Source organism: Rhinoraja longicauda, chromosome 13 (assembly GCF_053455715.1).
Source record: "Rhinoraja longicauda isolate Sanriku21f chromosome 13, sRhiLon1.1, whole genome shotgun sequence".
Classification (NCBI taxonomy): Eukaryota; Metazoa; Chordata; class Chondrichthyes; order Rajiformes; family Arhynchobatidae; genus Rhinoraja; species Rhinoraja longicauda.
In genome coordinates, this window is record NC_135965.1 from 24,422,943 (window position 1) to 24,449,781 (window position 26,839).

A 26,839-nucleotide genomic window follows, 5' to 3' on the forward strand; every position below is an offset into this window, starting at 1 on the left:
CTGCCCTTCCCCCGCCAAGCCCAGCTCTATCCCCGGCAAAGATACCCAGCCCTGCCCCCCTGGCCCGAGCTCTATCCCTTCCTCCGCCCGTCCCTCCCCGAGCACCGTCCTCTCCACCTCTCCCTCCCCCTCTCTCCCCCCCCCGAGCCCCGTCCTGTCCCCGAGCACGGCCCTGTTGCTCCGCATGACCGTTGGTGCGTGAGGCCAACGTCGCCAGCAGGGGGCGCCGCTCCCGCTCCCGCGCCGACGCAGCGAAGACGTGCGCAGCCGCACTAGGATCCGTATTCGGATGGCGGGACAGGAGGGATGTTCGGTAGGGGCTGATGGAGGGCGCGGGGAGGGGGGATAAAGGGAGAGGGGGGAAGACAGGGGGATAGAGATAGAGGGCGGGATAGAGATAGAGGGCGGGATAGAGATAGAGGGTGGGATAGAGATAGAGGGCGGGCTAGAGATAGAGGGCGGGATAGAGATAGAGGGTGGGATAGAGATAGAGGGTGGGATAGAGATAGAGGGTGGGATAGAGATAGAGGGTGGGATAGAGATAGAGGGTGGGATAGAGATAGAGGGCGGGAAAGAGGAGGAGGAGGGGAGGAGAGGAGGAGGCGAGCAGGAGGAGGGGTGAGGAGGAGGGGGGGGAGTTAGAGGGGGAGGAGAGCTGGAGGGGGGGAGAACTAGAGAGGGGGAGGAGGGGAGGGGAGAGGAGGGAGAGGAGGGGAGGAGAGCTGGAGGAGGGGAGAGCTAGAGAGGAGGAGGGGGGAGGAGAGCTAGAGAGGGGAGGGGTAGAGATAGAGATAGAAATGTGGAGGGGAGGGATAGTGGGAGAAGGAGTTGGGGAGAGGGAGGGATAGAGGACGAGAGAAGGAGGGACAGGGAGGGTGAAGAGAGGAGGGGAGAGGAGTGAAGCACTGGGGAGCGGTGGCGGACGGGTAGGTGAGAGGGACACTGGTTAGTCGGGGGGGGGGTGAATTGGGAGAGAGAGATGGGAAGGGAAGAGAGGTGAGAGGCAAGGACGGGAATGGGGGTGACGGGAGGGTCGAGGGCGGAGAGATGGGGGGAGTGTGAGGGAAGAGATGGAGAGGGTGGTGTGAGGAGAGAGACAAGAGGGAGGGGGATGAATGGGAAAAAGTAAGGGTGAGAGGGAGGGGTAGGTGAGGAGGATGAGAGAGATGGGAAGAGGGGAAAAACGGAGGGTATAGGGATGAAGGGAGGGGTGAGTAGGAGAATTGATTGGGTGGGTGAGAGGAAGGGGGAGATGCAGGGGACGGTTGGAGGCATGGGAATAAAGGAATGGACAGTGGGGTGAGAGAGGGGAATTGTAGCGGTATGGGAACGGTAGAGATGGGGAGAGATGGGGAGAATGAAGGGCGAGGGGATAGCTGAGGAGTGGAGGGAGTGAGAGGAGGAGTGGGAGTCAATGGAATTGAATGGCCAAGGGGGAGAGTTGGAGATTGGTGGCAATGAGACAGGTGGGGGATGGGTGGTGACAGGCAGGGGTAAAGAAGGGAGTCGCTGGAGCTAGGATTGGAGACGATTGGGGCAGAGGGAAAGGAGATGAGTGAGGGTAAGAGACGGCAGTGGGGGAAGAAGAAACATTGGTTGAGGTGAAATGTGGAGGGGGTGTTCTGGCAAGGGCTCATCAAGAGGCTGTGGTTGTTAAGTGAGGGAGGGATTGTTTGGGATGTTGGTGGGGACATTGGGGTTGTTTCAGGGTGTGCGGTGGAGATTGCCTGGTGCAGCAGAGTTTCACTTTGCTTGTCTGCCTGTCTGCTTAGCTCTTGTGAAGAGGTCAATGAAGATCAAAGATCCATGAAGCTTATTCGTCATATAGCTATAAAACTTCCTATTTTCTGGCATTCTGACCCTATTCCATACTCTGCAGGTGTTCAGACATTTAATTTATAAAATTAACCTGCAATTTTGTTGCGGGTTTTTGTGTTGAATGTAAAAGTGGAGTGATGTCATTGAAACGGAAACAAAGCTGATTGTGACCATTAACCCAAAAATAACTTTCATTTCAAACAATTTACCTCAAATGATTTTCTTCCTCATTTTAGTGTCTTTTCTTTGCTTTCTTTCTTTCTTCTTACTCTTTGCGTGCCTTCTATGTGCAATATTGATTTATCCTTTGTTTCGTGTGTTGTCTCAGCACATACACCAGGGACTCAGTGACGGATCTGTTCAGTATGATTGAGGTAACAAAACGTGTGCAATAATATGCTTACCAGAGCTTGGATCAATAATATAATTGAACAAATCTTTATTAGATAATTAATTTTCTTGTGAATATGTTTAAACGTCTGCAGTGTGGTTACCTTGAAGAGAGTGGAGCAATTCCATAGTGATGGAAGCAATATTGACTTTGTAATTAGCCAGAATGGTGGGGAGAGGGGAGGTGAATGTTAAGCATGACTATGACTTTATAATTGGAAATAGCAACAAGACTTTAGCATAGATTAATATCTTGGCTGAAGGGACAGAGTGTATATAATATATCCTAGTTGTCTTGCAATATGCTTCTTAATGGAATCCATGCGTTTGATACAAATACTCTTTTGGAGTCCATATTAACTGAATAGATATTGAGATTGGGAGACACTAGAAAGGAGAATAAGCCCTAAATTCACCCACAAGAGGAAACATTCTCTCCCCATCTACCTTGTCAAGGCACATTCAAGTATCTTATATATTTAAACTGGCATTGTCCTCAAATTGCTGGAAAAACTCAATGAGACAGGCAACATATGTGGAAGAAATTGGACAGATGACCTTTTGGGTTAGAGCCATTCTTCAGATACCATTCCCTACAGAATGTTCTGCAAGAGTGAAATAGGGCATTGATCAGGATTAGTAGGACAGTGTGGGATATAGTGAAGCTAATTGCGTTAATTCCAGTTTTGTTTGAGAAAATGGTTTCTGTTTTCGAACTGGGTTGGTTGTATTTTAGCAACCAACTCATTATTCTAAAATCAGCTACAATGTGTGAAATAAAGGCCTTAGGATGGGTTTTGGCAGATCGTGAACTAATAGCATCAAATACCTTGCAAACTGATATCATTTTCCAGTGTTCACCTTGTAGCTTTCTGTGGTGAAAATAAATTCTTCCTCAAATTTCCTCTGAATCCCCTACCTTAAACCTAAACATCGGTTGAAGAAATCTCTTAAGGAGAAATGTTTTTCACTATCTACCCCATCTATGCCCTTCATGATTCTGTCTACCTCTATCAAGTCTCTCTCAGTCTACTTCACTGCAAGAAAAAAAACAGCCAATTTGGTTTCTCCTCTTCCTTCTTAACTGAAAAAAATCCAGCATCCTGCTCTTTAATTCCATGAATGACTCACAAAGTCAAATATCCCTTATGCTTAACCTACTTATATACCTGTGCTTCTGCCGTCAGCGATCTTTGGACTTTGCACAAAGATCACCCTGTTCTCGGTATTTCATGGGGTCCTACTATTTATTATGTGTGTCCTTATTACTGCTAGACTGCATTATCTCATTTTTCAGATTTAATTTTCATCTGTCATTCCTCTGCCCATCTTTCCAGCTCATCAAGAGAGCCATCAATTTTCAATTGATCAATTTTCTTTGCATCAATTTTCACTTCCAAATGGTGAATGCATAATAACAAAGAGCCTGGGTCTTGACTCTGATTCCTGCAGTGCACCACAGGGCATGTGCTTCCTTTTGCAAAAACGGCCTCTGATCTTCACTACCTGCCTCTTGTTACCAAACTAACAACTCAGCTTTGTCAATTGCCTTCAATTCTGGGACCTTGTCAATGTCTTTACTGAAGTCCAGGTATACTACATCAAATATTAATTGAAACAAAACAACCATTTTTTGGTAGGACATTTTAAAATGTAGTTTAATTGAGAAAATTGTATTATGCCTTTTGACCAATGGTGCTCTGCACCCATCCAATTGATTCCACTCTCTGGTCTAGACTGTGCATGTTTCCATAGATTTAACAGCGCATTAGGGCATTAAAATCAATTAGGAAGGAGAGTCCTAGAGTTGAAACTACAGTGCCCTCCATAATGTTTGGGACAAAGACCCATCGTTTATTTATTTGCCTCTGTGCTCCACAATTTGAGATTTGTAATAGTAAAAATCAAATTTGGTTAAAGTACACATTGTCAGATTTTATTAAAGGGTATTTTTATACATTTTGGTTTCGCCTTGTAGAAATTACAGCTGTGTTTATACATAGTCCCACCATTTCAGGGCACCATAATGTTTGGGACACATGGCTTCACAGGTATTTGTAATTGCTCAGGTGTGTTTTAATGCCTCCTTAATACAGGTATAAGAGAGCTCTCAGCACCTAGTCTTTCCTCCAGTCTTTCCATCACCTTTGAAAACTTTGATTGCTGTTTATCAACATGAGGACCAAAGTTGTGCCAATGAAAGTCGAAGCCATTATGAGACTGAGAAACAAGAATAAAACTGTTAGAGACATCAGCCAAACCTACGGCTTACCAAAATCAACTATTTGGAACATCATTAAGAAGAAAGAGAGCACTGGTGAGCTTACTAATTGCAAAGGGACTGGCAGGCCAAGGAAGACCTCTACAGCTGATGACAGAAGAATTCTCTCTATAATAAATAATCCCCAAACACCTGTCCGACAGATCAGAAACGCTCTTCAGGAGTCAGGTGTGGATTTGTCAATGACCACTGTCCGCAGAAGACTTCATGAACAGAAATACAGAGGCTACACTGCAAGATGCAAACCACTAGTTAGCTGCAATAATAGGATGGCCAGGTTACAGTTTGCCAAGAAGTACTTAAAAGAGCAACCACAGTTCTGGAAAACGGTCTTGTGGACAGATGAGACGAAGATTAACATATCAGAGTGACGGCAAGAGCAAAGTATGGAGGAGAGAAGGAACTGCCCAAGATCCAAAGCATACCACCTCATCTGTGAAACACAGTGGTGGGGCTGTTATGGCCTGGGCATGTTTGGCTACTGAAGGTACTGGCTCACTTATTTTCATTGATGATACAACTGCTGATGGTAGTTGCATAATGAATTAGGATGTGCCCATACACTTCAGATCTGCTCAAGTTCAAACAAATGTCTCAAAACACATTGGCCGGCAGTTCATTCTACAGCGAGACAATGATCCCAAACATACTGCTAAAGCAACAAGGGAGTTTTTCAAAGCTAAAAACTGGTCAATTCTTGAATGGCCAGGTTAATCACCTGATCTGAACCCAATTGAGCATGCCTTTTATCCGCTTTGAAGAGAAAACTGAAGGGGACTAGCTCCCAAAACAAGCATAAGCTAAAGATGGCTGCACTACAGGCCTGGTAAAGCATCACCAGAGAAGACTCCCAGCACCTGGTGAAGTCCATGAATCGCAGACTTCAAGCAGTCACTGCATGCAAAGGATATTCCACCGGGTGGCGCTTCGATGGCAGTAGTTTGCCTGTCTTTCTCGTCCTTTTTTTTGTTATTTTTTAAAAGTACGTTTTCTGGTTTGTTTTATGTGGGGGGTGGGGGGTCGGGGGAAACTATTTTTCAATCTCTTACCTTGCCGGAGATGCAATTGTTTTCTGGATCGTATCTCTGGTCGCTCTACGGCCTAACTTCGTGCAGCTGGAGGCCTTGCCCGGGACTGACTTTGAGCCCCCACGGGGCGTGGACTTACCATCTGAGCGTGCGATTCATTGCCTGGATCGACGCTCCAACCGTGGCCTGTGGACTTTAATATCAAGGAGCCCGCAGTCTCGGGTTGAGACCGAAGTCGGGAGCTCCAAGCTGCACGAAGTTCGACAAGCCCCGACCCGGGTCCGATCGCCCAGTACATGGGAGCTGAGATTTCCCCCCCGATGCAGGAACTTGATCGCCCCGATGAGGAAGGCCCGTCGCTGGCTACGGGCGTAAGATCGTCCCGTCAACGGAAGGCTCGAGGCCCACGACCGCTGGAGGACTAAATAGGGAGAGACTGAATTTTTTCCGCCTTCCATCACAGTGAGGAATGCGGAGGTTACTGTGGTGGATGTTCATGTTAAAATGTATTTTGTGTGTTCTGCTTTTTATTGTTTTGACTGGCAAATGAAATTCCTCGTATGTTGCAAAACATACTTGGCTAATAAAGTATATTAAGAGAAAAAGTATATTATGAGATATGCAACAAAATACTAAACATGACTACTTTAATTTACATGACTTTGCTGTGTCCCAAACATTGTGGTGCCCTGAAAAGGGAGGGGGAGAGACTCTGTATAAACACTGCTGTAATTTCTACAAGGTGAAACCAAAATGTATAAAAATGGCCTTTATTAAAATCTGACAATGTGCACTTTAACCACAGATGATTTCACAGGAAAAATAGATGAGAGTAAGGTGACTCATAATACAGGAATTGTGATAAATGTAAGACTACAAGTTTAACCAGTTGTGACAGATACATTTTAAGTGAAAAATTAATATTTTTAATGTTTCCAATACTTTGTCTTAAAAGTTGTCGCTCTGAAGCTGGGAGGAAATGGAGGCTCTGTTGGAAGCAGTGCAACACCTTGGCCATGATGGGTAAGCAGAAATAAATAATCTGGCGGGCATGGTGGTCCTTTATGTTTAGAAAATGTGATGATTGGGGATTCAATGGCTTCTTTGAAAGAATGGTAAACATCTAAACTGCATTGGTGTACAGTTACTGCACATACCTACAAATGTCAGCATACTTGCATTGGATTTTTCTTTAAACTGATAGCATTTGCTAAGATGCAGTTTTACAAAGCTCTGGGAAAAGAGCTTGTTCAAAGAGCTGGTCCAATTTATGGTTTCCTCAGTATACCAGCGTCTCAATAGAGAGTGCAATCTTTGGAATTGTGGTAAAGTTCAAGCGTGAGAAAATTAAGACGAAGCTACAAAGTTATCAAGAAGAGTAGTGAGGAAAGTTGTGAGTTTAACTAGTGTACCATCTTGGTCATACACGGGTGTCAAGCGTGTGCTTTAGTGGCTTATGCCCAAAACAATGAAATTCTTACGCAGCAGCAGTACAACAGATTGTAAGCACAGTACTCATAGATAATTGTCCCTTGTGCAACCCAAGCAGTTCAGAGTTCGGAGTTTAGTTGGAGTTCATAGTGTTGGTTGTTGGGAAGAAGCTGTTCCTGAGCCTGGATGTTACAGTTTTCAGACTCCTTTACCTTCTTCCCGATGGCAGGAGTGAAATGAGACTGCGGCCAGGGTAGGTGTGGGTCCTGATGATGCTGGTTGCCATTTTGAGACAGCGCTTCTTGTTGATTCCTTCGATGATTGGGAGTTCAGTACCGGTGATGGAGCGGGCAGTGTTCACCACTTTTTGTAATCAACCACGTTTCTGGTCACAATGGATGCCTTCCTGGCAGTGTACCTGCAATTCTCAACGAGCTGGGAGAATCCCCAGCACTCAGGGAATCCTTTACAAGTGGTTGCTCTGTTGCCATTGAGAAATCGCAGTAGCGCTAATCCATTTAAATGGACGAGCAGCCTATCAGTTATAGCACTGATTTGTGCTGTTTCTGTGATCCAAATAAGTTCAGAAGTGTTGTAGTTCATCCTTTGCTGTTATGTTGTTGCCAAAATGTTGCCACAGACCAGCGCCATCATAGCCAGTTTAAATAGAACGCTGGAAATACTCAGCAGATCAGACGGCCTCAATGAGGAGAGAAGCAGCTATTTTTTTCAGATGAGAACAGTTTTGGTAAAAGGTAATTTAACTAAAACGTTAACCCAGTTTCTCTCCACAAATGTTGTCGAATTTGTCCAGTATTTCTAGCATTTTACTCTCCATACTTCTCCCACCCCCAGACTACCAACATTTGCAGCTTATTTGCATTTAGATGCTGCTGCTGTTAATATAGTGATATTGAGCTGAAGAGTGGCTCCAGCTATTCCATTTCAGGTGAATTCACTGTCGCTTGAATTCAGCTCAAACAGGCATCAATTTTTAGGTTTTCTTGATAAGTGGGTGATTCTAGCGGGCTTGCGTGGTCGGAGTTTCCTCTAGGACCTGAAGAGCCAGCAATTGAACTGAACTGGTAATGAGGACTAAAAGTACTATAAAGTGAATTAGATACCAAACATTGGGATTTTTGAACAATTGGATACCATATTATCGGAGTTTTACTGTACTTAGTTTGGGACCTGGATTACATGTAAGGCAGACCAGAGGAGAAGCAGATTCTCTTCTCCAAAGAATGTTGGTCTGCTCGTTGCTGGATCATATAGTTTTGTAACTTGGCATAGTGGGACTTATAGTCAACCACTTTGTTCTGATACCAGTGGGACAGATGACAGTTACAGTGAAGATGTGAGAAATAGCCAATCAGAACGGTTATTGTCCATAAACTATTCCTCTGAACAAGCCAAAATCTAAAGGGCGAGTGTAAAATATTATGCAGTCATTAGTGCTGTGCTAAAAGCCGTATGTGTTAAAAATGAAATCTGCAGGCAAATCTAAAAATGTATTTCTCTCTGAGTTCCCTTGGTTTTCACTTGAATTGCAGCAGCGTCCTCACCACCTGTGAAGCTGAATTACAAGAACTGATGAAACAGATTGACATCATGATGGCTCATAAAAAGGCAGAATGGGAAGCACAGTTCCAATCAGTGGAAACCAGGCTAAAGGTTCGAGAACAGGAGCTTGGTGCCATTCAGCTACTGCTAGACCAAAAACGGACAGAGGTAGGAGGAAAAACTCACTGTGATCGTGCACATTTAGCAGTTGACTGCAGGTATCAGTCCACAATGATCCATATAATATTCCATGTGGTGTAAGAAATAGTGTATGTGATTTTAAAAGTGGAGGATTAATTATCACATGCACAAGCTTCATGCACACAAGGAATTTCATTGCATTTTGGTGTATGTGACAAAACGTGATCTGAATCCGATGGACACTTGATCTGAATCTGATAGTTTACTCTGACCATGACTGAGGTCTGACTGACTGAGTCTCTGAGCCAGAGTAACAGTGCTCATCAGTTTCAGATCAGTGTCTCTGGGCCAGATCTGGTAATGGGAGGTATATCTGCCAGAGGTGATCCCAATGAGATAATGTTGACCTTGAAAAGAGAATCTGAAAGGAAATTTCACCTTAAATGTTTATTTGCATTTAATTTAATATTTTCCAATTTACGAGTTAAAAGTGTACCTTAAGTCTCTGATGGTAACCTAACATTAATATATGCTTTATCACAACTGCAGATCCATGTAGCTTGCCAAAACCACTGAAATCTAACGCAATGTAGTACTGCTTGTGATGTGTTTGGATTCACCTTAAAAGTTGCATTTGATTTTCATTTTGAATATGTAACCAAGGTTAAGTTTGTCATGGCTGACGATTGTACTGAAGGCTCAATTCAACCTCTAGGTGGCAGTAATGCTTCACATTACAGCTGAAGAAGGGCCTCGACCCGAAACGTCACCCATTCCTTCTCTCCTCAGATGCTACCTGACCTGCTGAGTTACTCCAGCATTTTGTGAAATAAATACCTTCACATTACAGCCATTCTTTATGAGATGTTTGGAGCAAAATGTAATTTTGTGCAATTCAAATAAATTACGAGTTAAATTGCAGGTAACAGCCAATTTATTAGTATTATGCATGTGGGTTGTGTACTTTCCAGTGCCATTGTTATTGCCTAACTTCACACTCAAGGACAACAGGGCATGTGGGAACTCGGTGATGAAGGAACTGATAAGTTAAGGATTGCAGAATAAACTGAATTCTGTATCAAATCACATATCTAAAGAGAGAAAGGAACGTGGATTTGGAACAATAGTGAAAAAAATATACAAGATGATAAAATCTCCCAACTATTCACTTTTTGAAGGAATGAGTTTATTCATTTCAAAATGAGAGTATTGGTAGTTATCTTAAGTGCAATCTTTGAACCTTGCTGCACTCGAGCAGGCAGTTAGAGAATAGTTAAATCATTTACTACAGATCACATCTGATCATACATTTAAGGGAAAGGAGAGAGAGAAAATCATTATGTTTGTAATTCTCTGTCCCAGTGAGCTGTGGAGGCTGAATCATATTCATAGTTCCAAATTGAACTGAACATATTTTTGGTTCAATGCTGCTTTATTGTCAAATGTAGTTAGGTCCAGGGAAATTCCTTTTTTGCATATGGTTCAGTAGAAATCTAAAGTTTATGCAAGAATCAAAGGTTATGGAGAACAAGTGGAAAGTACGTTTGAGCCCTAGGTCATTTCAGCCATCTTCTGGAATGCAGAGCAGGTTCAAAGCGTCACATGGCTGATTCCTGTTTCTATTTCTTATATGATGAGTTTTAGACCTCCAGGTTGGAAATAGTAACAGCTTGACAATGCCGTGATTCAACCCTATCACATTGAAGATAATCATTGCCCGGTACGTTTATGGTATCGGTGTTTTTTGCCTCCGATCCACCATTTGATGTAGACATAGAACTGTACAGCACAAAAAGAACCCTTCGGCCCACAATATCCATATTGAACATGATGCCATTAAACAAATTTCTTCTACCTGCATATGATCATTATCCATTCCCTGTATATCCATGTGCCAATCTAAAAGCCTCTTAAATGCCCCGATCATGTCTGTCTCTACCACCAATTCCGTGTTCCAGCTACCCATGTTTAGGTGTAAAAAAAACGTCCTGCACATCTCGGCCCTTGGCTCTTCTCACCCTTTGTCCCTCTCATGTTAAATCTATGGCCTTTAGTCTTAGCCATTTCTGCCATGGGGAAAAAGGTTCTGACTGTCAAGTCATAGACTGACGTAGATGGATTCCTACCTCGTGTCTCTTTGACGTCCCGGAGTTCTGCTCCCGCTTCCTCTTCCCCCAGATGCAACATGGACAGAGTTCCCCTCGTCCTCACCCCACCAGCCTCTGCATCCAACTCGTCATCCTTTGAAATTTCCATCACCTCCAATGTGATCTCACCACTAATCATATCTTCCCACCTCCACCCCTTTGCACCTTCCGCAGAGACCACTCCCCCCACAACTCTTTGGTTCAGTGCTGCCACCTACTGGAGGAAATGGGTAAGCCTGCTGCACTACGAGTAAGGTTAAAACAATGGGGATTTAAGACCCCCCCTACCTAGCATTCTACTGGCTAATGTACAGTTTGGAAAACAAACTGGATAAACTTAAAACTAGAATGATTTACCTTAGAGGTGAGAGACTACTGTGTGCTCTGTTTCACAGAGACATGGCTCACATCTAACATTCCCGGCTGCCAATCAGCCCAAGGGCTTCTCCCTCACCGGATGAATCGTGCATTGTCTTCGGGCGGGGTTAGAGGCGGCAGTGTCTGCCTTCTAATCAATACCTTGTGGTGCACAGATGTGGCAATCCTGTCGAGTTCATGCTTCCCCGGACCTGGAATATTTGACTGTGAATATTTTACTGTCCCTACTACCTGCTGAGGAAATTCACCTCAGCTATCCTGACCGCAGTCTACATCCCCCCCCCCCCCCCCATATGGCTGTCAAGCTTGCTCTGAAAGAACTACACAATCACTAGCCTTGAGACAGAACACTCCAACAGGTCGTTGTAGCTGGAGACTTTAATCAAGCCAACCTCTACCAAAGTATTACCAGCATGTCTCTGGTCCCACCAGGGGCCAGAACACCCTCGACCACTGCTACACATCAATACAAAATGCCTACCACTCTTTACCCCACCCACATTTCAGGAAATCTGATCACCTAGCTGTGTTTCTGCTCCCTGCCTACAAGCAAAAATTGAAGCAAAAGGATCCGGTATAGAGAGTTATTAAATGGTGGTCAGCGGACACAGATGACATCCGGCAAGTAAAGCACCATACCACGTGAGGGATTCTGCAGCTAACCTGAATGAGTACACCACTGCTGTAACTGACTTCATCAGCAAGTGCGTGGAAGACTGTTTGCCGACAAAGACAATCTTAGTGTTCCCAAATCGGAAACTATGGATGAACCGCAAGGTACATTCACAGGTGAAGGCAGGGTCCGTTGCATACAAGTCAAACGTTCCCGAGTGATACAAGAAGTGCTCGCAATGATCTCCGCAAAGCCATCAAGGACGTCAAGAGACAATACCGGGACAAACTTGAGTCCCAGTATAATCACTCGGACACATGCAGAATGTGGCACAGTTTGAATACGATAACTGGCTGCAAAGCGAGGTCAGGTAACACCAGTGGTGATAGTGCAAAATACCTGATGAACTGAATGCTTTCTATGCTCGCTTTGATCAGAAGGCTAATGGGGTGATGACACTCGTACCTTTACTCATGTGCCTCTTCCCAGGGTCACTGTTGCAGAGGATAGATCGGCCTTCTTGAGGGTGAACCCATGGAACGCAACTGGTCCAGGTGGAGTTCCTGGCTGTGTCATGAGTAGCTGCGTGGGCCAACTAGCGGGATTATTTACGAACATCTTTAACCTCTCTCTCCCTACTCCGTTCTGAAGTACCCACCTGCTTCAAGAAGACCACCATCATCCCAGTGCCGAAGAAAAACAAGATCTCATGCTTAATTAACGACCGTCCAATGGCCTTAACATCCACCATCATGATTTGCTTTGAGAAGCTAGTTATGGAACACCTTAAATTCAGTCTACCAAGCAGCCTTGACCCACTGCAGTTCGCCTACTGTCCCAACAGGTCCACGGATTATGCCATCTGCTAGGCCCTTCACTCATCCCTGTGATACCTGGATAAGAGAGACATCTATGTCAGACTCCTATTCTTAGCTGACAGCTCTGCCTATAATACCATTATATCTTCTAAGCTCATCACCAAACTTGCGGGACTTAGAGTCAACACTCATCTCTGCAAATGAATCCTCGACTTCCTGACCATCAGACCGCAATCAGTGAGGAGAGAGGACAAATCATCTTCTATGATAATCCTCAACACTGACACTCCACAAGGATGTGTTTTCAGCCCCCTTCTTTACTTGTACACCCATGACTGTACAGCCATGTCCAAATCTAATTCAATTTATAAATTCACAAGCTGGTTGTAGCTTAGATAATACGCTGAGAAATACAGCAGCTGTATCCTATTGTATCACAAAATGCTGGAGTAACTCAGCGGGTCAGGCAGTGTCGGATAAAGTATAGTTGGGATCCGTTGCAGGTGTGGGCTCTGAGTGAGGCCCGGAGCTGTGGGAGCGTTAGAGCGAGTTAGAGCTGTATCCTATTGTTGAGTTGACCTACAACCATTTACTATTCCCGTTCCTGTGACTCTGGAATCAAGCCTGACAAGGAATTTCCACTCAATTTCCTTTGACTCCAGTTACTTGATCTCGTACTTGGTCAAATGCAGCCTTGATATCACTCACCCTGCAATGGAATTCAGTTTTTTTGGCCTTGGCTGTAATGACATATTAGGAAGAAGCACGTGGTCTTGTCAAACGAAAATTGATTAATGGTGAAGAATTTCTGCTTGATAACACAGTTGTTTGCAAGCTCCGCTATTCTAATTGAGAAGAAACTGATGGGTCAGTAATTAACTGGTGTGGCAATCGTACTTGAACACCTTGAGCTCTGATGTCAGTGTCTGACATCCACCCTGACCTCAGCTTTTTCTGCATCCACTGCTTAAAGCAATTTCTTGATATAGCACTGAATAGAATTGACTGGCTTCCAATGGCAGGGAGCTAAAGAGGATAGCAAATTTGGCTGATGTTCATTGCAACAGCTGAGGTGGCGAGACTAGGTAAAAAATGAACTGCCTTCTTTGAAATATGTCGCTGAATGTGTGATTATTTGATTATCTTTACACAGTTTTTCTGTCATTCAGGTGGACCTGTTGCGACAACACTTACAAGACGGTGAGAAAACTCAACACGATATGGTAGTGCAGTATGAATCGCAGCTCAACATATTTCAAGAAGAGGTAATATCAAAGATAGAATTTTTAGTTTACAAAAATAGCTAACTTTATGCTTAAATATAAATCTCCCGTTCCTGTTTTCTCCGAGACCATTTCTCTCCTTTATCAAATTCACTACCCATTGCTATACTCTGAAAATAGACCCAAAAAGCTGGAATAACTCAGTGGGGCAGGCAGCTTCTCTGGAGAGAAGGAATGGGTGACGTTTTGGGTCGAGACCCTTGAAATGAACCATTGGCTCTGTCTTGGACCTGATCCTGATCTCGCTTGGACTACACGGAACTTGTCTTGTCCTAGCTTAGCATCAACCTACTTCTGCTGTTTGACTTTGCTGGTGGCATCTGGAACATTAAGGCTTTTTATCTTATTTTTATCCACCCCAAATCTAGAAAAGAGATTAAATTCCACCCATTTTCCACCATAATTTATTGTCACTTGTACCCATGGCAAGGTTGATGATGATGTTAATGCCATCTGTACCCACCACAAAGCTGGTTGTGATGTTAAGGCCATCAGTACCCACATATGCTCCAATGCTTGCTCAGATGTACATCAATGCCAAAAAACCATGAGCAGGTAACTTGCCCTAGCTCTGCTTATGTGCTGTGTTTATAAATGTTTTGTGCTGAGCTAGTCCATCACACCGCCAATTAGATGTGTGTAATAACAAGTACTCTTCAGAAGTGGGAAATAGATATTTCCTCAAAATAATCAAATCTTGAATTAAACTTTCATACTTTAAGATTGAGAAATTGAAGAAAAGCTACGAGAAGTTGCAGAGACGGCAATTCAAGGAAACAAGAGAGGACATGAAGGACAGGAAAGACAGGAAGGAGAGCATGTCTGAACTCAACAGGCTGAATAAAAAGGTTGAGGTAAATAACCATGTGTGAAGGTGTGATAGTTTGATTTGGACATTTAGATTGTTAAGTATTTCTTAATGATTCAGTAATGTTCAAACACGTTAAGTTTCGATGAGTACACAATATATTTTCATCATGATCTGTTCTTGACTTGATGGAATTAAGGTTTGCACCAAGGTAAATGCATAAATGTGATATAATTCATTAATAAAATGAATTATTACATTAATTTTAATTTTAAATAAAATTAATCAAAGTTAATGAGATAAATTTTAACCTCGGATGTGGGGCATCTGAACCAGTCTTCTGCACAAGCATTTTGCACCGTAATTCATTCTGTCGTATCAGCAGAGCCAATTTGTTTCTCCTTTCTATTTACATCACTTCCTCTAAAATCTATCATCAACCGGTGACATTTTCCATCTTCTTACATTTTGGGTAATTCCTCTTTGTAATCTTTTGTGATTTGCTTGTTTAATGAATTTAGCTTGACCACATGTTTCATTGGATACCTGTAGAAGTTCAAGAGAGTAATCGTTGACATGCCAAATCTCAATCTTTGAAGGAAGTAGAGGCATTGATGGACTTTATTTATGATTGCAACAATGTGCTGGGTCTTGGACAGATCGTCAGAAATGTACATGCCCAGTAATTTGAAGCTTTTGACTCCTTTTAATGAGGACAGATTTGTGGATCCTCGTTCTTCCTCTTCCAAAGTCCACAATCAGTTCCTTGGTCTGATGATTGCTGGGAAGAAGCTGATCTTGAACCTGGTGGTCTCGATTTTCAGGCTTATGTACCTTCTCTCTGATAATGGTGAGATGAAAGTCTTTTGTGGCGAGGGGCTTTGATGGTGGTATCTGTTTTTTTGATTGACTGGGCAATGTCTCCCACTTTGTGCAGCTTCCTCCTTTCCTGGGCTTTCACATTACTAAACCAGGCCGTGATGCGATATGCTCTCTTCTGTAATAGTTTAAGTTTATTATTGTAAATGTACCATGCTGCCTCAGAAAAGCAGCCATCCCAGTCATTCCTTATTATTGTAAGTGTACCAAGGTACTGTGAAAAGCTTTGTTTTGCATACTATCCAATCAGATCATAATACTATACGTAAATGCATTCACGTCAAACTCAAGTACAAAAGAGCAAAAGGGAAGAAACGGGGAGCAGGATATAGTTCGCAGCATTTTAGCACATCAGTTCCATTGACAATGTCCAATGCCCACAATGAGGTAGAATGGGAATTGGACAGTACCTAGGCTTCTGGAAGGACCATTCATCATCTGATAACTGAGGGGAAGAAACTGTGTAGTGGTGCGTGCTTTCAAGCTTCTGTATCTTCTGTTGGACCAAAGCAAGGAGAAGGAGGAACGGCTGGGATGGCTGCTTTTCTGAGGCAGCGTGGTTCAGATGGAGTAAATGATGGGGGGTCTGGTTTATGTGACAGACTGGGATGCATCTACGCCTCTGTGCAACTTCTTACGGTCTTGGGCAGAGCAATTCCCAAAACTAATTGTGATGCAGCCCAACAGCATGGGTCCTATAGTGCATTTAAAGAAGTTTGTATGTCATTGGAGACATGCCAAATTTCCTGTTTCCTGAGTAAGTAGAGGTGTTGGTGTACCTTCTCGGCTGTCACAACAATGTGGTCGGTCCACGACAGATTGTTAGTAACTCTCAACGATTTCCACTTTGCCACCATTAATGCTGATTGTGGCACGTACTTCATCATGCTTCCTTAAGTCGATAACTAGCCTCAGTCTTGTGAGGCAGATAGTATCGCAACATTTAAAAATAATTTGGACAGGTACATGGATAGGATAGGTTGAGAGGATATGGGACAAACGCAGGCAGGGGGGACTAGTGTAGATGAAGCATGTTGGTCGGTGTGGGCAAGTTGGGCCAAAGGGCCTGTTTCCATACTGTATGACTCTGTGCTAGAGGTGAATTTGGACCTATAATCATGAGCATACAGGTAAGGAACTTAAGAATGAATGCTAGCAGACTACAGCAGTTGGGAATAAAGTTTTTGGTGATGTGCCACTTCTCCACAATCCTCCAAGGACGTATGGGCAGTGGTAGAGTTGCTGCTTTGCAGCGCCAGAAACCCGGGTTCGATCCCGACGATGGGTGCTGTCTGTACGGAGTTTGTGCATTCTCCCCGTGATCGCGTGGGTTTTCTCCGAGATCTTCGGTTTCCTCCCACGCTCCAAAGATGCACAGGTTTGTAGGTTAATTGGCTCTGTGTAAGTGTAAATTGTCGCTAGTGTGTGTGTAGGATAGTGTTAATGTGCGGGGATCGTTGGTTGGTGTGGACTCGGTGGGCCTGTTTCCTCACTGTATCTCTAAACTAAACTAAGCTAAACGAAACGAAACGTAGAGGCGTTGATGAGCTTTATTTTTATTGCATTAGTGTGTTGAGCAGATCTTCAGAGATGTGGATGCCCAGGAACTTGAATCTGTTAACCCTCTCCACTCCTATCTTGTCAATGAAGAAGGGTCCAAGTATCCTCTGCTTTTCCTTCCTGAAATGAACAACTAGCTCCTTGATCTTGCTAACATTGGGAGGAGAGGGTGCTGCACCAATGCAGGAGAGCTTTGGGCCCAACGGGTCCACTTGGTTGAGTAATAGTCTAAATGTGGCCTCACCAATGTCTTGTTCAACTGTAACAAGCGACCAACCTCTATACTCAATTGACTGATGAAGGCCAATGTGCCATTATATCTTCTTGACCACCCTATCTACCTGTGAGACCACTTTCAAGGAACAATACGTGAAAATTTCCTGATGTGATATCCAGCAATACAACTCAGATTTGAAACATGGTCAAGTTGTCAGCAACATTTTTAGTTGTATGAGGTAATAGGTAGTTTTTTAATACTTGTGTTGTTGATGCCATTGGGTTTGGAATGAATGCTGCAGGATTCCAGGCCCAATCTTTCTTGACAGTACGAATCCTGTTGGTGGACTTGGATAATGGACATAATCCACTGGGGTGGCGCCGTCAGCGATGGCAGCCTCGCCAACAGTCTGTCTTTTCATCTTTTTTGTTATTTTTAGTGTGTTTTTAAAGTTTGTGTTAATGTTCTCTAGTTTGTTTTATGTGAGGGGTGGTGAAAGGATTGCGGGAAACTTTTTTCAACCTCTTACCTTGCCGGAGATACATTTGTCATTATCACAGTTCCATTCAGCAAAGACTGATTTCCAATTGCTTAAAATGGGCAAAAGCAACATTGCATAATTGAATTTCCAGATGCATATTGCGGTAATAAAAAATTACAGCTGCTGATTTGCACTCAGCAAGGTTCCACAGATTGCAGTATAATGATCAGGTAGTCTGTCTTTAGCTGTTGACTGAGGGATAAATATTGAAAAGCTCCCTGCTGTTCTTGAAGCAGTGAATAATGGAATTCTTTTATACTCACCTGGGAGGCATGACTGCCTTGGTTTAATGAGCCATTTGAAAGATGATACTTCCAAAAGATGCAACAATGAAACCTTTCAAGTTTAGATCCAATTTCATGAAGCATCGAAAACGCTTAAGGATTAGTATTGAAAGACTGGTCGAATTTGATGGTGAGGCTCCAACGCTGATCTAATATATTGGGAAGGACACACAGTGCTGGAGTAACTCAGCGGGTCAGGCAGCATCCTTGAAGAACATGGATAGGTATTCTTGCGTTTGAGGCAGCAGAAATTATGTACCACCCTCCAGGCGCTGTAGCCAGTGCAACGTGCTGTTGTCGAGGGCCTTGAGGTCTACCCCTCCACCAGGGGGACGGAGAACAGTGCAGTCGAAAATGACGTGCTGCGCTGTTTGCTGGTCTGCTCCCCACACGCTGGCTACTGATGAACGCAACCCCCAACGATGCATGTTGGCATTGAACCGGCCGACCCCTGTGCGGAGCCGGTTCAGGACGACCCACTCTTTGCGGGGCATATCTGCGCCGGGTGGGGCTGTGGTGTTCGGTGCGACAGTGAATTGAGGAGGTCGCGATGTCTGTTCCCAGCTGGTTCTCCATGCTCCTGGTATGTTGAAACCGGAGCCGCAGAGGGGCTGGAGGGATAGGTGACTTTTGGGGTCGGGACGCTTCTTTAGACTGACGTGATTTTCTTGGGTTATTCATTGTGGTATTTTGGGATTATTTAAATAACATAGAAACTCACAAATAGTAGTTCAGTTTATAGGAGTTTCAGGGAAAGGTCACTGGACTGGGAAAAGCAAGAGTTTTGTTACCAGCAGCAGGTGGCGGTGCTGGATAGAAAACTTCTGTCAAAACAGTCAAAGCTGTGCAGGTACAAGACTTGGTTGGTGACTGGTGAAGCATCTCTTTCTCTTCCTCCCCCCCCCCCCCCAAACATAGATGTACCTATCATTTCCCAAGCTTTGTCCTGCCCCCCCTCCCCTTCTGGTTTTCAACTTTCTTTACCTACTCCAAACAATCTGCAAAAGATCCTGACCTACAATTTTGCTTGTTCATTCCTTCCAAGGGTCTGACCCCTTGAGATCTTCCAGCACTTTCTTTTTTCTCGACATTGTAGCATCTGCAGTCTCTTGTGCCCCTGATATCCTGGTTAATATTCTCTGTACCATTTCCAATGCTTTCACATCCTTCCTATAGGATACTGACTAAAATTGCAGAGTCCTCCAGCGGAGGCCTGAACATAACATATCAGAGTGATGACAAGAGCAAAGTATGGAGGAGAGAAGGAATTGCCTAAGATCCAAAGCATACCACCTCATCTGTGAAACACGGTGGTGGGCGTGTTATAGCCTGGGCGTGTTATGGCCTGGGCATGTATGGCTGCTGAAGGTACTGGCTCACTTATCTTCATTGATGATACAACTGCTCATAGTAGTAGCATAATGAATTCTGAAGTGTATAGACACATCCTATCTGCTCAAGTTCAAACAAATGCCTCAAAACTCATTGGCCGGCAGTTCATTCTACAGCAAGACAATGATCCCAAACATACTGCAAAAGCAATAAAGGCGTTTTTCAAAGCTAAAAAATGGTAAATTCTTGAGTGGCCAAGTCAATCACCCAATCAGAACCCAATTGAGCATGCCTTTTATATGCTGAAGAGAAAACTGAAGGGGACTAGCCTCCAAAACAAGCATAAGCTAAAGATGGCTGCAATACAGGCATGGCAGAGCATCACCAGAGAAGATACCCAGCAACTGGTGATGTCCATGAATCACAGACTTCAAGCAGTCATTGCATGCATAGGATATGCAACAAAATACTAAACATGATCACTTTCATTTACATGACATTACTCTGTACCAAACATTATGGTGCCCTGAAATGGGGGAACTATGTATAAACACTGCTGTAATTTCTATATGGTGAAACCTAAATGTATAAACATATCCTTTATTAAAATCTGACAATGTGCACTTTAACCATATGTGATTTTTTTTCCTATTATAAATCTCAAATTCTGGAGTACAGAGACAAATAAATAAATTATGGTCTTTGTCCCAAACATTATGGAGGGCACCAATATGTACAATCAAACCAGATAACACTATACATAAAGACAATTAAGTCAAGCTCAAGTACAATTGATAGAGCAAAGAGGAAGGTGCAGAGTGTAAAACATAATTCTCAGAATTTCAGTCCATTAGTACCACAGACAAAGTCCATTGTCCACAATGGGGTGGTGAATCAGACAGTACCCTAGCTTATGGAAGGACTGTACAGAAGCCTGACAACAGAGGGGATGAAGCTGTTCCTAGTCTGGTGGTGCATGCTTTCAAACTGAAGTGACCTTTGCCAGATTTGAACAGGAAGAAGGAGGAAGCACCAGGGTGGGACAAATCTTTGATTATGTTGGCTGCATTTGTGATGCAGTGTGATGTGTAGATGGAGTCAATGGTGGGAGATCTGGTGTGTGCGATGGACTCGGCTACATCTACTACTCTCTGCAAGTGCTTGCTTTCTTAGGCAGAACTGTTCCCAAACCAAGTTGTGATGCAACCCGAGAGTATGCACAGCACTCGGTGTGAGCAGCTCCGATTGTGCCAGTCCTTAAGTCCGACGGATCCGTTTGCATTTGCGGTCACTATAACTTTACCATCAACACTGCAATATAATTGAACACGTATCTCCTACCACAAATAGAAGACATATGCATCCCTCTCAGGAGAACCCCCTCCCATCAGTTCTCATTGTTAGACCTCAAACATGCCTATAAATCAAGTCACGCAGGACGAAGAGTCGCGGGACGTTACAACAATCAACATACACCGGACCTATTTTGCGATCAATGGCTACCATTTGGAGTGAGTTCTGCCCCTGGTATATTCCAGTGCTTATTGATAACGTAGTTAAGGATATCCCTTATGTGTGTGCTTACCTTGATGACATATTGGTAACCGGTACATCAGAGGCACGCCATCTTGAAACATTGGACAGGGCACTTCTCGCCAAGAGGAAGCCGGCTTTACACTAAAGAGTGAAAAATACACGGTTCTGGCTGACTCAGTCGGTTACCTAGGCTTTCGAGTTGATAAGACAAGTGTCCATTCCCAGGACCACAAGATCAAAGCCATAAAAGAGGCCCCATGCCCACAGAACTTTGCACAGTCGTGCTCTTTCCTAGGGCTAGTTACACATTACAATCGGTTCATCTTTGCTGCATTTGGCATTCCGGAAATGATTATGGCTGACAACGGCCCAGCTTTCACAAGCTTAGAATTCAAGGAGTTTGTGGAGAAGAATGGTATTAGGCACCTGACAACAGCACCATATCACACAGCATCAAATGGGCTTGCTGAGCGTGCAATGGAAACCGTGAAACGGGGCCTCAAGAAACAAAACCAAGGTGACTTGACGAAATTAAGTAATTTCCTTTTCCATTATCGAACTACTCTAAATGAATTAACGGCACACCCCCCCCACGGAATTAATGTTCAAACGCCCTTTGTGTGCCAGATTAGAACTTCTACAGCTGACCATCCAGGAATGTATATGCAACATCAAAAGGCCTTGAAGTAGAACTATGATTCACACACCTGGCCGTGAACATTTAGCACTGAGGACAAAGTCTACACTTGACTCGCGCATGAAGAAAGCTGGCAAGTACATCTGGCATTGTAACAGTCAAGTGGCTGAACTAACACTCTCAGATGGAAGAATTGTTGGGCAACATTTAGACCAGCGCTTCTTAAATTGGTGAATGGTTCACCCAGGGGTGAAATAAACTAGAGGGGTGCATGAAGGGTGAATGACTTAATATATATAAAATTATACACAAGGGAGAATAAGTCAAAAAATACCAAAAAACATAAGAAAATGTAGTTGAGGGTGAATGAAATTTTGTGATAAAGACTCAAGGGTGAATGTTTAAGAAGCACTGATCTAGACCATGTACGCCAGAGAACTAATGAAACACCCAGGGAAGAGACAGGTGATCGAGAAGATAGAGAGATAGAAGATATTCCCTTGGGGCAGTCTACAAAGGTGCGTCGGCCGGTTGACTGGTGCCATATAACTGGGAGTCATTTCACTGTTTTTCTACGTACAGTTGATTGTGTTTTTTTTCTCTTTTCCCTGCAGTCCCCTCCTCGGGAGGGAGGGATGAACCATATTGAGAACGCAGGCGCCGCAGCCCCGTGTATGCGCGCACGCTTAGTCTATCACACAGTCCGTTGGTATCGGTGTCCAATAAGAGCGGGTCATTTGCGCATTACTCGTTCGGGGTCCGCCCGCGCTCATGTACTTGTTCTCCGCCAGATCTCGCTCGCGCACTTCCCATTTGCCGTGACTGAGTAAACCCACATTTTATATGTGGTTGTTCTCGCTCCACGCATATGTAACGCTTTTTATGGTGCATCTATAGAAGTTTGTAAGGGTCACTGGAGACATGCCAAGTTTCCTCAGTCTTCTGAAGAAGTACAAGCGTTCGTGTGCCTCTTTCCTTGGGTGTCACATCAATGTGGTTGGTCAACGCCAGATCGTTGGTAATATTGATGCTCTCAACCATTTCCACTTCGGCATCATTGATGCTGATTGGGGCACGTAGTCCATCATGGTACCTGAAGTCTGCCGGTTCCAGCTTGGGTGGAGTTCCAGAGCCCAGGCCGCAGGGGGCAAGTGTGACGCATCAATTGGTGTGGAAGTCCTGATGGCAGCCTCACCTGGCCTAGGCAGCACATTTTCAGGGGGACTTCTGGGCGAGATTTCAATGCGCCCCTGTAATTTTGTCCCGATTAAAGGAGGTGCCGGACCACCAGTGCCAGAAAATCAGCGGTGGACCTGTATTAAGTAAATTAAATTGTAAGATAAAAGACTATCACAGTGTTAGTGTTCCTTTTACACTTCTGACTTTGTGCCACATAATAAGAGCATCATTCATAATTTAGAATCTAGAAACAAGGAACTGCAGGTGCTGGTTTACAATAAAAGACAAGGTGCTGGAGTAACATGGCGGGTCAGGCAGCATTCCTGGAGATGCTGCCTGACCCGCTGAGGTACTTTAGCACTCTATGTGTGTTTTTTTTAAACCATTTATAATTTATGCATTTTCTGTTAGATCAGATTTTACTACAGCAATAAGTACTAAAAACAATGAAGAACAAGATCATTAACAATACAGAGATTATATATTTTATTCTGTCATTTGGTGGTGTAAGTTTCAATATCCAGTTGTACTTTTTTCTTAATTTTGTTTCGTCTTTTGACTCATTATCAGATGGGTGAACATTGATACGGTTTATAAAGGAGAGTAAAGTGATGGATTTGAAAATGGCAATATCAAGACTGGATTTTGGTTAGGCAAGTATAGTTAAGATAAATAGGAAAATGGAGCTCGACTGAATGAATGGGATCACAGAGCAGACGAGTATATTACTCTGATGCTTTGAGGTGAGATATATTTTGGCTGCCAGCAGCTCGACTATCCCAGATCATTTTTGTGCCACGTGTCCATTTTCTACACTGGCTGTATTTCTCTTTGAGAGCGTTTGGCCTGTAACTAAGAACACTCCCCACTTATGCGCTTACTAATGTGGGGAGTGCTCCACATAAGCATTCTCCTGCCACTGGTCCAAAGGCCGGCGTTTTTGCTTCAGTGCAGCATGTGTTATGAAATACCTTCCTAGGAAAGACCATTGAATCTGGGAGTGATTAAATAAAATATTAAAATGATAGAGCCAAAATGACAGGTGTTTTGGGCCCAATAGTGTATTACTGTTTTGTGTCATCTTACTTTATGCATTAAAGGCATAATGAAAATCAAGCATAGGTCAAATTTTATGTCAAGGCCTTTCTCAGGGATTATGGGGTGCTTCAGTTGGTTTTCAATTGTTCTTATTTTTCTTATTATTTGTGGTATGGAGTCATGGAGCACACAAGCAGGCCCTTCAGCTCACCTTGTCAACGCCTATCAAAATGCCCGTATATGCTAATCCCATTTGCCCGTGTTTGACCTCCATTTGAGCCTATCCAGCCTTGTGTTATAGCTCAAGCCCTCCAGCCATTAACATTCTTGTGAATCTTTTCTGCTTCCTTTTCAACTGAATCACATTCTTCCTATAGCTGGGCGAAGAGGGTTGCAATCAATACTCGCCAACCTCTTGTACAGTTAAACATGACTTTGCAACTCTTATGCTCGGTAGCCTGACCGATGAAGGCAAGTGTGCCAAACACCACTGTGTCTATCTGTGTCGCCCTTTTCTGGGAACTATATACCTGTGCCCTTGGGCCTCCCACTTACCAGACATCCTTTAGATTTTGGAGTTTAGAGATGCAATTCGGAACCAGGCTCGAGGGCTCACTGAGTCCACGCCGAAAGCAATCACTCCATACGCTAGCACTATTCTTCGTACTAGGGACAATTTACAATTTTTTTTTACCAAAGCTAATTAATCTCCAAACCTGTACGTCTTTGGAGGGTGGGAGGAAGCTGGAGCACCCGGAGTGAACCCACATGGTCACAGGGGGAACGTACAAACTCCGTACAGTATTGTAGTCAGGATCAAACCTGTAGTCAGGATCGAACACGAGTCTCTGGCGCTGTAAGGCAGCAACTCTTAATGCTGCGCTGCTGTGCTGCCCCACATCCCTGAACCTTCTCCCTTTCTTTGCAAGTTCCTGTCTCATGCATTCAAAATTTGCCTTGCCCTAAAATTCGGACTTGAATACAATACAATAGAGCTCTTAAGGATAGCGGAGTCATGGGGTATGGGGAGAAGGCAGGAACGGGGTACTGATTAAGAATGATCAGCCATGATCACATTGAATGGCGGTGCTGGCTCGAAGGGCAGAATGGCCTCCTCCTGCACCTATTGTCTATTGTCTATTGAATTTGTGGACCAGTCCTATCATATTATCATATCATATATATACAGCCGGAAACAGGCCTTTTCGGCCCACCAAGTCCGCGCCGCCCAGTGATCCCCGTACATTAACACTATCCTACACCCACTAGGGACGATTTTTACATTTACATTTACATTTACATTTACCCAGCCAATTAACCTACATACCTGTACGATTTTTACATTTACCCAGCCAATTAACCTACATACCTGTACTATCTTTTTACATATCTATTTAAAAACTAATAGAATTACTCACCTCTGGCACTTCAGTCACTTGCCATGCCTCATTTCCCAGTAGGATGCTGAGTGTTGCCTCCTCTTTACTCTGCTTTAAATTGGCATGATCATGTATGATTATACAACTGGAAAATGGTTGATACTTTCAAAAGGTTATGTGACATTTCATTAAATGTTAATGCATTATCATTGATCTCTTACTTTAAATGCTCAGTGTTTGTTTTATTCACTAGACTGGTTGCAGAGATGGCAGGTTTGCTGTTTTATAAGAGATTGAGTTGACTGGGACTGTATTCTCTAGAGTTTAGAAGAATGAGAGAGGATCCAATCAAATCTTGGCAAATTGTTCACCTTAGCAGGTGAGGTGCAAGAACAATGTTATCCTGGCTGAGGAGTCGAGGAGAAGACGGTACAGTCTCTGAACAAGCGCTGCCTATTAAGGACTGAAATGAAAATAAATATCTTCATTAAGGGCAGTGAACCTCCAGAAGTATCTCCATCCTCTGGAGGCTCAGTTGCATTAATTCTGCTTGATAATCTATGGGTATTAACGGAATCAAGCAATATTGTAGGAGCCATTTTGCAGTTATTAGTTATTTTTGCTTATTGATATCATTACCTTGTATTCTGCTGTAGTTTGGACACTATAGAGTTAATGCAAAGCTTACGTAGGGGCTGGGTGGAGCCAGAGTACGGGCAGTTGGGTACGTGCTGGCACAGAGTGTGTGAGCTGGGAGGTGCTGACAGAGGGTCAGCTAGAAGCTCCACCAAAAGATTTATTAGCCATGATGTAATCGCCTGTAAGTTTTATTAGCAAGAAGATTAATACAAACTGTGTCGAAGTTATATCTGGCAACCAGTAACGATCGCATAGACTGGTAAGATATGGAATTTTACCTAGCAATTAATAACCAGTCGATGACAAGAGATATGACAATATGTTTATCGCACCTTCAAATAAAGAAGACTAAGTATTAAATGTCTAGGAGGATCTCTGTTATTATTGTTTGAGTCATTACGCTTATCGCTGACCCGGTCTATGCAAGTGGCAGCTTGGGAGCTAATTGATATAGACGAGAAGCTGGCCACTACAAATATGATGATGCAATCAAATTAGTGCTGAGGTGGTAGATCAGCCATGGTCTAAATGAATGGTGGGGCATGATTGAAGACCAGGTGGCCTACTCCAGCTCCTGTTTCTTATGATCTCATGATCTTGTATAGATTTTGCATTCTCATTCCTTATTAGAAATCAATCAAGGAAAATGAGGAACTGAACAAAAGACTGCAAGATCAAGCAGACATCATTCAGAGTAAAGATCTCCAACAGAAGTGGCTGTGTAAGGAACTGGCCAGGTGTAATGAATTGCTGCAGGCCCAAGAGAAAATGATCAGGTAATCAAGTGTTGTTAGGCTGTCTGTATCTACTAAAGTGAGTTGAGCAATGTGAATTCTAATGTGTGAGCAGATATGGATAGCAGAGAAGCTAATCCTCCACCATGAATCAAGCCAGGATCCTTGGATCTGTGAGGCTTGAT

The 26,839-nt window shown here is 43.6% G+C and overlaps 1 protein-coding gene across 3 annotated transcripts in view; it reads left to right on the forward strand.

Annotated features, from left to right (window-relative positions):
* The first annotated feature begins 264 nt into the window (after positions 1–264).
* cep63 (centrosomal protein 63) overlaps positions 265–26,839 on the forward strand; it is a 53,089-nt gene continuing 26,514 nt past the window's right edge. For 2 of the 3 annotated variants that reach the window (XM_078409923.1, XM_078409925.1), the window contains exons 1-6: positions 265–313; positions 6,473–6,540; positions 8,502–8,679; positions 13,778–13,873; positions 14,614–14,745; positions 26,551–26,696. In XM_078409923.1, the coding sequence (XP_078266049.1) occupies positions 6,497–6,540; positions 8,502–8,679; positions 13,778–13,873; positions 14,614–14,745; positions 26,551–26,696 (596 nt within the window). In that variant the 5' untranslated portion in view covers positions 265–313; positions 6,473–6,496. Of the gene's footprint in view, positions 314–1,432; positions 1,562–6,472; positions 6,541–8,501; positions 8,680–13,777; positions 13,874–14,613; positions 14,746–26,550; positions 26,697–26,839 lie in introns of those variants that run through there. The other variant, XM_078409924.1, reaches the window with a different exon arrangement.